The sequence below is a fragment of the Myotis brandtii genome, unplaced genomic scaffold (genome assembly GCF_000412655.1).
Source record: "Myotis brandtii unplaced genomic scaffold, ASM41265v1 scaffold486, whole genome shotgun sequence".
NCBI classification, from domain to species: domain Eukaryota; kingdom Metazoa; phylum Chordata; class Mammalia; order Chiroptera; family Vespertilionidae; genus Myotis; species Myotis brandtii.
The window spans coordinates 339,468-350,023 of record NW_005368569.1 but is presented as its reverse complement, the minus strand read 5'-3'; the positions used below and the strand labels follow the sequence as shown (position 1 = coordinate 350,023).

Below are 10,556 nucleotides of genomic sequence, written 5' to 3'. Positions count from 1 at the left end.
TGGGGGAGTGGGAGGAGCAGGCAGAGTTCCCAGGAGGAAAACCACAAAACAGCACCCACTGGCTGACATCTCTTTGGCTGCCCCCCTGCATACCGCTCGGGCCCTCCACTCTCCTTGCGGTTGCCCTCACCAAGCCCAGTTCTGAGTGGGTCGGAGATGGATGTTAAAAGGGGGAATTCCTCCCCTGGGCCTTGGAGGGTCACCCAGCTGTTGAGGTCTGTTTCTCCAGCTGCGGCCCTTCTCGTCTTTCCTGTTTGTGTCCTCCGGGCGAGGAAATCCGCAGGAGCCGGGCGGGCGGACGCCAGGTCTCTCTCCTCACCTCGGATCCTCCTTCCTTCCCCTCTTCTTCCCTTCCTTCCTTTCTTTTCCAGTTTACACTTTAAGTACGTACAGTCTCCCTGACCCCCACTCTTGATTTGAGAATGAATCTGTTTTTAAATTTTGGGAAATACAGCAAAGTATAAAGAAAAAAGTAAAGTCTCACAGAATCCCCCAGGTCAGAGAAAAGCACTTTTAACATTTTGGTGTTTCTCTTTTCAGTCTTTTTTCAAACTGTGTGGACGAATACTTTAAAACATTTGGTTGGGTCATGCACAGTTTTTGTGTTTTTTTGCTTCTATGACAAACTTTATTCAAATCATGCACAGTTTTGTATCCTGCTGTCTTCATTGAATTATGAGCATCTGAATGTCATTGAATATTATTTTACAGCATCATCTTTCAATTACTGCATGGTTTCCTCTTCTATAGAAGTATCAAGGTTTATTTTTTTAAAAAAAATATGTTTTTATTAATTTCAGTGAGAGGAAGGGAGAGGTAGAGATAGAAACATCCACGATGAGAGAGAATCATCGATTGGCTGCCTCCCGTACGCCTCCACCCTGGGGATCAAGCCTGCAACCTGGGCATGTGCCCTGACAGGGAACTGAACTGTGACCTCCGGGTTCATAGGTCAGTGCTCAACCACTGAGCCATGCCCACCAGGCCCAAGGTTTAGTTTTTCATTATTTTAAACAGTGCTATGTGGACATCCGGGATTAGTCCCACAGAATGAATTTCTAGAGGTGAAGTTGGTTTGTCGTGCCACCACCCGAGCGCTGCCCCTGTTCTCAGAGGACAGGATTCAGAGCCCCTTTCTCTGTTTGGAGTTTGAACTCGAAATGGGTTTTCATTGGGCAGTGCCACGACTCGTGCTGCCTTACCCCATAGCCCGTCGCCGGGCGGCGGAGGCCGGAGGTGTGAAGGTCCTTGTCATCACCACGCGCCCACTGCCGTGTGGGTCACACTGGGGTGCCCTTGGCAGTGCCCTTCAACCAAGGCCATTGCAGTTACTTTTGGGGAATGGCACCTCCCAGAAGCTCCCCTGTGAGTAAGCAGAGCCCTCACGCCTCATTGCAGCGGGAAGATGCCCGAAGTGGACTACGTGGTTTTGTCGGAATGGTATGACTGGATCGTGAAGAACATCGATGTGTCCGTGGATTTGATAGGTGAGACGGCCCAGGCCTGTCCTGACTTCCCTCCTGGGCCTCCCTCCCCTGGGCCCCCATGAGGATGAGCTTGTCCAGGTTTCCAACAGCCAGCAGAGCGGGGGGCGGGGGCGGGGCCCTTACTGTGGTGCTTCTTTTGCCACAGTTCAGCCTTGTGCCCAAGGGCAGATGGAAGCGGGGGAGGGGGGGGCGGGGGCTCCTGGTCCCTCCTGGAGAAGCACCTGGCCTTTGTTCCTCAGGCTGTTCTCCCTGTGACTTGGTGGGTCCACTGTGATTTGGCGTGTTGTTTTTTTTTTTAGTTTGTAAGGGAGGGAGGAGATGAAAAACCTAGACCAGTGATGGCGAACCTTTTGAGCTCGGCGTGTCAGCATTTTGAAAAACCCTAACGTAACTCTGGTGCCCTGTCACATATAGAATTTTTTTGATATTTGCAACCATAGTATAAAAAAGATTTATATTTTTGATATTTATTTTATATATTTAAATGCCATTTAACAAAGAAAAATCAACCAACAAAATGCGTTCGTGTGTCACCTCTGACCTAGACATGAACTGAGACCCACCAGGGGCTGGGCCCTGTGCTAAGCTCTATGTCTGGAGCCTTATTGAGCCTCACAGTGACCCAGTGGGGCTCATGACATTGAAAGGGAATGAGAGTCGGGATGTGGTCAGGGGGCCTGTCAGGTCACACAGCTGGTCGGTGGTGGAGCTGTGAGCCGACCTTGGCCGTGTCTCCTGCTCCGAGATGCCGGCAGGTGTTTCTCTCCAGGCCTCGCCCACTGCCTTCTTCCCCTTCGCCTTGGCTTTCACTTCCAAGCCGTGAACAGTCGTTAGAGCCACATGTGTTTTTTCAATCGCAGTGTATCTCCGGACCACTCCCGAGACCTGCTATCAGAGGTTAAAGATGAGATGCAGGGACGAGGAGAAGGTCATCCCACTGGTAAGAGCCCTTTCACCTGGTGAGAGATGAACTGGGAGCCACCAGCACCCCAGCCTGGCCCCACCCTCCGGGAGATCCTGTGCTGCTGTCACAGAGAGGGAAACAGGAACCGAGCGTCTCAGAGGGGGAGCTCTGACTTCCTCTGTGGCTGGAGACCCCGCGTCCAGATCTGCTTCACTTCCTGTGTCCCCGACTCAGCGGTCGGCACCCTCCCCCGTCCCTGCCCAGGCATCACCAGGGCTTGGCTGGCCGCCTCTTGAAGGCAGCTTGCCTCCGTGCCCTCTAGATCCGTTCTGGAAGCAGCCCTCTTGCTCACGGCTGCATCCCCATTGCATAGTGCTGTGCCCGGCTCGGAGGCGACACTCACTCGTGGCTGCTTAACTGCTTCAGCCTCGGGGGTCCGGCTCAAGGCCCCATTGACTCTGGTTGGGATTGTTTAACTGCTCTCCTTGCCCTGGCCCCCCACTCCCCACATCTGCCTCTGAAATCCAGCCTCCACCCTGCTGCCCGGGTGATGTTTCCAGTGCAGGACACCACGTGTGCAGTCCCAGCCCCAAGCCCTTCAGGGCCTCATCACGGTTTAGGCCAGGGGCGGGGAACGTCCGGCCGGGATAAGGCCCGAGAAATCATTTGGTCTGGCCCTGCCAAGGCATTAGGGGCGAGTTAATTCAATGTTTGACCAAATAGAGCAGGCTGATTTTTAAGTTATAATTATGTATGGCCCACAAATGATGTTATAAATATCCAAGTGGCCCTTGGCAGAAAAAAGGTTCCCCATCCCTGGTCTAGAATATCCGTAGGTTTGGGCTGTGGGAGTGGGGCTCCTAGGCCAGTGAGGGTCACGTTCCTCTTGGTGGGAGGGAAAGGTTCAGGCTGCCCAGGGCTGGGATGCTGGGCCATGGACCCTATATTTTTGATATTTATTTTATATATTTAAATGCCATTTAACAAAGAAAAATCAACCAAAAAAATGCGTTCGCGTGTCACCTCTGACCTAGATATTAACTGAGACCCACCAGGGGCTGGGCCCTGTGCTAAGCTCTATGTCTGGAGCCTTATTGAGCCTCACAGTGACCCAGTGGGGCTCATGACATTGAAAGGGAATGAGAGTCGGGATGTGGTCAGGGGGCCTGTCAGGTCACACAGCTGGTCGGTGGTGGAGCTGTGAGCCGACCTTGGCCGTGTCTCCTGCTCCGAGATGCCGGCAGGTGTTTCTCTCCAGGCCTCGCCCACTGCCTTCTTCCCCTTCGCCTTGGCTTTCACTTCCAAGCCGTGAACAGTCGTTAGAGCCACATGTGTTTTTTCAATCGCAGTGTATCTCCGGACCACTCCCGAGACCTGCTATCAGAGGTTAAAGATGAGATGCAGGGACGAGGAGAAGGTCATCCCACTGGTAAGAGCCCTTTCACCTGGTGAGAGATGAACTGGGAGCCACCAGCACCCCAGCCTGGCCCCGCCCTCCGGGAGATCCTGTGCTGCTGTCACAGAGAGGGAAACAGGAACCGAGCGTCTCAGAGGGGGAGCTCTGACTTCCTCTGTGGCTGGAGACCCCGCGTCCAGATCTGCTTCACTTCCTGTGTCCCCGACTCAGCGGTGGGCACCCTCCCCCGTCCCTGCCCAGGCATCACCAGGGCTTGGCTGGCCGCCTCTTGAAGGCAGCTTGCCTCCGTGCCCTCTAGATCCGTTCTGGAAGCAGCCCTCTTGCTCACGGCTGCATCCCCATTGCATAGTGCTGTGCCCGGTTCGGAGGCGACACTCACTCGTGGCTGCTTAACTGCTTCAGCCTCGGGGGTCCGGCTCAAGGCCACATTGACTCTGGTTGGGATTGTTTAACTGCTCTCCTTGCCCTGGCCCCCCACTCCCCACATCTGCCTCTGAAATCCAGCCTCCACCCTGCTGCCCGGGTGATGTTTCCAGTGCAGGACACCACGTGTGCAGTCCCAGCCCCAAGCCCTTCAGGGCCTCATCACGGTTTAGGCCAGGGGCGGGGAACGTCCGGCCGGGATAAGGCCCGAGAAATCATTTGGTCTGGCCCTGCCAAGGCATTAGGGGCGAGTTAATTCAATGTTTGACCAAATAGAGCAGGCTGATTTTTAAGTTATAATTATGTATGGCCCACAAATGATGTTATAAATATCCAAGTGGCCCTTGGCAGAAAAAAGGTTCCCCATCCCTGGTCTAGAATATCCGTAGGTTTGGGCTGTGGGAGTGGGGCTCCTAGGCCAGTGAGGGTCACGTTCCTCTTGGTGGGAGGGAAAGGTTCAGGCTGCCCAGGGCTGGGATGCTGGGCCATGGACCCCCCTCCCCCAAAGGAACTGGTGGCTCCGCTGTTAAAAAAAAAAAAGGCAGTAATGAGAGAATCCCGCTGGGAGGGTATGTGGAAAGCCCAGCTGCGTGCACCGGAGGCCTGGGCTGGGCTGGCCGTCGGAGTGAGCAGCTGCACTTTCACTGTCCGCCTGAGCCAGGTTGGTTTTCGTGGGCTTCCCTGTCCAAGCCACTGCCCATGGTCAGTGACACCCACCCTACCTGCCCGAGACCCTGGGTGGGAGAGGCGTGCTCGCTCCCTCGTGCTTCAGCAGCCTGTGTGTGTGTTTCCCGGCAGGAATACCTGGATGCTATTCACCACCTCTACGAGGAATGGCTCACCAAAGGGGACCTTTTCCCTATAGTGGCCCCTGTTCTGGTAAGTCCACCTGATAGGGCAGGAGACTTTTGTAGAAGGAAGAGTGGCCCGGGAATGTCGGCCACACTGCAGTCTGGGGAGGGGCCGAGTCCTGCAGCGCTCGGGAATGTGGAGGAAGGAAGCAGGGAGGGTGGAAGGGTGGCTTTCCCTCTCCCAGTCCCCGTTCTGGACGAGTCTCAGTGACTTGGACAGACCCGAGAGAAGGTGATTTGACTCAGTGTCATTACACCGTGGCCACAGCAGCATCTCACTTACCCAGCATCATCAGCGAAGGAATGTTCTAATGGCTAAAGCCTCTAGCCCCGGGTTTTGGCCTTAACCGTCTGGGATGGTGGTCTTTCTGATGCAACAGTCCCTTCTCCAGTGGATGGCAGGCTCGGAGCCTCGCTGCACCTTTCCTCAGTGACTCGGGGCATCCGAGGGACCCTCATGTGCTGTTCTGGGTGGGCGCACAGTGATGCCTTGAGCAGGTGCTGAGGTGCAGCACTGTTTGCCCAGGTTACTAATATCTCGGAGCTCCTGTGCTTGCTTTTTACGGGAACCCCCCTTTCTCCTGCCGACACTCGCCGTTTCTAACTCTATTGCTGTGTCTGCCCCATCCGTGATTCCTTGCTTCTCCATCCCCTTGTTTGTGATTTGCTGCTGCTGCATCTCTGCAGGCAGCACTGGCCACCTAAGACTGCGAGGAAAGGAATGCGTGTGCAGCATGGACCTGCGGGAGGGCCGTGCACAGACGTTGCGCCTGGCCTTGGGGACATCTGTTTGGGCTGCTCAGACACTTCCACTCGTCGCTCTTCCAGGCAGTGAGGTTCCTGGGAAGTGAGATATTACTATAGTGGGTTTTAAAAATGCAGTACAATTTTCCCCTCATTGTAGAAAATTAGACGGTATAAAATGATGAGAAGAACCTCATTTATGAGCTCGCTGCAGGGACAACTGTAGCGGATTCTTAAGTGAAAATAGAGCCGAGAATTTAGATGGACCTAGAACGGGCGAGGTTTGGCTTTAACCTGCCTCTCGCTGCCTCCTCCTGCCTCCAGCTCTCTCTTCATCTTTGAAGGGAGGAGGGTGCTGAAGCCGAGTGCAGGCTGTGACTGTGTGTTTAATTTCCAGGTGATTGAGGCTGACCACGACATGCAGAAAATGTTTGAACTCTTTGAACAAAACCGGGACCGGATATTAACTCCAGGGAATCGGACACATGGTCCATAGGACAGGAAAGATCCTGCCAGAAAAATGCCCGCTGCTGCCAAGTGAGCCCTTGGGAGCGATGTGGAAAATCTCCTCTTGGGAGGGCTTTGCTTTCCCAATGGTCTTTCTCCTTTGCTGGTGTCTTTCTCCTGGTTTCTGGCCCTAGGGGGTAAGTGACGCGCGGGGCCACTGGGTTTGTCATGCCTTTCAGTGTGTGCAGCCTTGCTGGGCCCCTCTAATGAAGCCCTGAGGAAGGGCTGGCTGACATCATGCTGGGCCCCTGGTCTCACCCCTCAGGCCACACAGGAGGGTGAGAGTGGTCTTACATCCCTGAGTTGAAGCTCAGAGAGGCTAAGGGACTCCCCAAGGTCACACAGCCAGGGAGTCGGCATCATCCAGCCTTCTGGCAATTCCAAAAATGTATCCCTGCCCCAGGCCGCCTGTCCTGAGAGCCCCACATCTGCGTGGGGAGAGCCAGCAGTGCCTGGGGCAAAGGTCATCGTTTTTTTATGATTTCAGCAGCTCTCAGGACAACAGCATTTCTAGACATTCACAAAATTATGCCGTGTTTGGCCCAAGGCCAGCGTTCATTGGTTTCTCAGCACAGGCCACTGTGGCATTTACACCTGGGCAACCTGGGCTTCCATCCGTGGGAGGATTCTTCGTTGGCTCTGAATGGTGGTTGGTCTCCTGCTGATGAAGGTCTTGCTGCCGTTCCCTCTCAGGGAAGTGGCCTGTGGCCCCTGGCTGGTCTGCCCAGCACCGAGCAGTCAAGGGGCCTCCAGCCCTGGCTTCCGAGGCTCCCTTACCCCATAGTGGCCTTATGTGCGACTGAGAGTTTGTTCCCGGGAGAGGGGGTCGTGGGGAGGAGAGATGCAAGGGGCCTTAAGCCTTCCGATCCAAGGGGACACCTTCAACCATAAAGCATGAACCATCTTTATTGGTTCAGAAAAGATCTTAGCTTCGCTCAGCTGTAACAGTGCATTGAGGCACAGCTGTCCCTTGAGTCACGTGGGAGCAAGAGGAAGGAAGCACGTTCTCCGGGACAGTCTGGGTGGGAAAGCCGGGCTTGCAGGCAGAGCACTTGGAGCGCTGGAGGGTGGAGGAGAGCAGAGGCCTCTAGAGCAGCGGTTGCAAACACAGGGAGGGGCCGTTGTGAACTCGGGGGAGGCAGGCCTGGACCCCTCCCTCCCTGAGAAGTGGTTGGTGGAAATGAAGGTTGGGAGGCCTTGTTCCGGCCTCTGTGGGTGTGGCACCCGGCACCAAATAGGTGGCAGGTGCTCCCAGTCCCAGAGGGAGGCGAAGGGGGCAAGCACGCTGGCTTTAGCCCTTCCTGTCTGGACTGCTTCTTGGGCTGTGTGGGCGGGAGGAGGGGCAGCAACCCAAATGATTGACTGGGAACCTGGAGGAGGCGGAGCCCCTGCTACCAGGACCCTTCACATGCGGGGCCATCTCTGAGAATTTGTATGTGATCGGGCCACTGTTTTTCCCACGGCTCAGTCTGAGCATCTGTTCTGGGGGAAATGTGATTTTTTTTTTTTTTTAAATCTCGCTTTGCAGCAGCCAATAAATCCTGCACCTAAAAGCTGATGTTTGTTCTGGAGCGCTTCCTATGCCAGCAGCACAGCTGTGGGGCTCCTCACACCCCAAGCTGATGGTTTTCCAGTCTGTGTCTCGGTCTGGGCAGACCTTCTCCCTGGGCCCAGCCGGCCTCCCACCCCCCTGCCCCCTCAGGCACAGCCTAGATTTGTCTGTAGCCGGGGATGGGGGGATTGTGTCCCCTCCAGGCTCATCTCTGGAAGTGCCCAGAAAAACAAGAAGTGACCAGTTGCTAAGTTTTAAATGAGTCTTACCCTTTGGGATCCATTTAGCTCTGTGGGTGGGGCTTGGGATTTGGGTTCAGAACATGGGCTAGGACCCCAGTTTCCCTAGTTACTGACTGCAGGGCCTTGGGCAGGTCACCCCTGTTGCGGTCCTGTGTTTCCCTCCCCTGGAACTGGGCTCTGTGTTTCCCTCACAGGGAGGGGCTGCACAGATAGGAAGGGATGGGTTACCTGGGGGATGAACATAGCGGGTACTTCCTGCTCCTCCCCCATCCGAACCACCTCTCTCCACTTGAGAGACTTTCTTGTACGTTCACTGGCAAAGTTCCTGGAGGGGGAAGCTGTTGGTGGGCTGCTCCAAGCCAGGGCGGGGGAGATCCTGCGTTTTCGTTTTTAAAACTTGCTTCTCCATCAGGGCTACGAGGGAAGTATTATCTCAGTGTCCTTGCCAGCCATTTGCTCACCCCAGAGTCCCCGGGTGATCTGTAAGCAGGCCTCTGGTCTCTCCCTGCCTTCCGACAGCCCTTCCCAGGCATCGACCCTGTGCCAGGCTCTGTGCTGGGTGCCAGGCCCACACTGGTGAACACGACAGACACGGGCCATCCACTCCTGAAACATTAGCTCAGCATAGCTACTTTCACCCTGACATACCCTCCGGAAAACCCACAGGGCGGCAGGAGGGCACCAGCAGCCTCACTCCAATACAGTGATCTGTCCCAAAGGATGAATGACAAAACCCACACAAACAATAGGATTTCAGTGAAGGAGCAGGGCACAAAATTAACATACAAACAGTCCACAGAGGTTAGGAGGGTAGTGAAAATCCCATGCACAATGTTTACAAGAAGATTAAATACTTTGGAATAAATTTAGCAAGAAATGTGCAAAACTATACAAGAACAATGTTAAAGGCACCGTGTAGGACTTGAACAGTCCATTCTGGGGTGGCAGGACTCAGCATGATAAAGATGCCAGTTTCCCTAAGTTAATTTACACATTCAATGCAATCCCACTAGAAACCTCATAGGCTATTTTATGAAGTTAGTCACATTTGACCAAAGTTCATGTAAAAAAAACCCACAAACCTGTAGAAATAACCAGGAAACCACTGAGAAAGAAAAACGATGATGGAGGACTAGCCTTACCACACATTCAAACATACTGTAAAACCTCTGCAATTAAAGCCATGTGGTCCTGGTGTAGGAAGAGACAAACGGACCAGGAATAGAGTAGAGAGCCCGAGATGGACCCAAGTACACGTGGAAACAGCATCCGATGAAGGTGCCATCTCAGATCACTGGGTTGGAGATGGACTTTTTAATAAATAGCTGAGATGACTGGTAACCATTTGGAAAAAGTCAGAAATAGATCCGTACCTCACACTGTTCCTAAGAACCCCTGGTGAGGGATCTGAGTGTAAACATTAAAACCATACAAGCACTAGCAGGAAACGCAGATGAATTCTTATTTATTTATTTTAAAAAATATATATTTTATTTCTTTTACAGAGAGAGGAAGGGAAAGGGATAGAGAGTCAGAAACATTGATGAGAGAGAGACATCAATCAGCTGCCTCTTGCACACCCCCTACTGGGGATGTGCCCGCAACCAAGGTACATGCCCTTGACTGGAATCAAACCTGGGACCCTTCAGTCCGTAGACCGACGCTCTGTCCACTGAGCCAAACCGGTTAGGGCATGAAATCTTTTTTAAAACCTTGGTGTAGGGAAAGCTGTCTACCTGAGAGTCAAAATCCAGGGGCAATAAAAGATGAATACATTTGAGTAAATTAAAATTAAAAAATTCATGTGACAAAAGCACATGCACCATAAACAAAGACAAAAGACAATCAACAAACTTGAAGCATAATCACAACACACGTCACAAAGGGCTAATATCCCTAACTATCCATGAAGATTATTTAAAACATGAAGGACAGAGGATCAAAAACCCAATAGAAAAATGAGTACAAGATGTGAACAATTTACAAAAATGGCCCTTAGGCATGAAAAATACTCAGATTGACTCAGTTAGAGGAATGCAAATACTATGGTCTGAGTGTTTGTGTCCCCCCTCCCCAAGTTCACAGTTGAAATCCTAATGCACACGGTGATGACATTGGGAGGTGGACCTTTGGGAGGTGAGTAGGTCATGAGGGTGGAGCCCTCATGAGTGGGATTAGTGCTCTTGTAAGAAACCCGAGAGCCTCATCCACCACATGAGGACACCCTGAGAAGTCGGCAGCCTGCAGCCCTGAAGAGGGTCTTCACCAGAACCCGCTGTGCTGGCACCACAACCTCAGACTGCCAGCCTGCAGGACTGTGGGAAATAAATTTCTGTTGTTGATAAGCTACCCAGTGTGTGGTATTTTGTTATAGCAGCCGGACAGACAAATTAAACAGATTCCATTTCTCACCTACCAGCTGGCAAAAA

General features: G+C 53.0%; 1 protein-coding gene across 1 annotated transcript in view; it reads left to right on the top strand.

The window, feature by feature from the left end:
• Nucleotides 1–7,891, top strand: part of TK2 (thymidine kinase 2, mitochondrial) — a 22,202-nt gene extending 14,311 nt beyond the window's left edge. The window contains exons 6-9 of the mRNA XM_014547865.1: nt 1,399–1,487; nt 2,348–2,427; nt 5,030–5,110; nt 6,224–7,891. Of these exons, the coding sequence (XP_014403351.1) occupies nt 1,399–1,487; nt 2,348–2,427; nt 5,030–5,110; nt 6,224–6,322 (349 nt within the window). The 3' untranslated portion in view covers nt 6,323–7,891. The remainder of the gene's footprint in view (nt 1–1,398; nt 1,488–2,347; nt 2,428–5,029; nt 5,111–6,223) is intronic.
• The last annotated feature ends 2,665 nt before the right edge of the window (nt 7,892–10,556 follow it).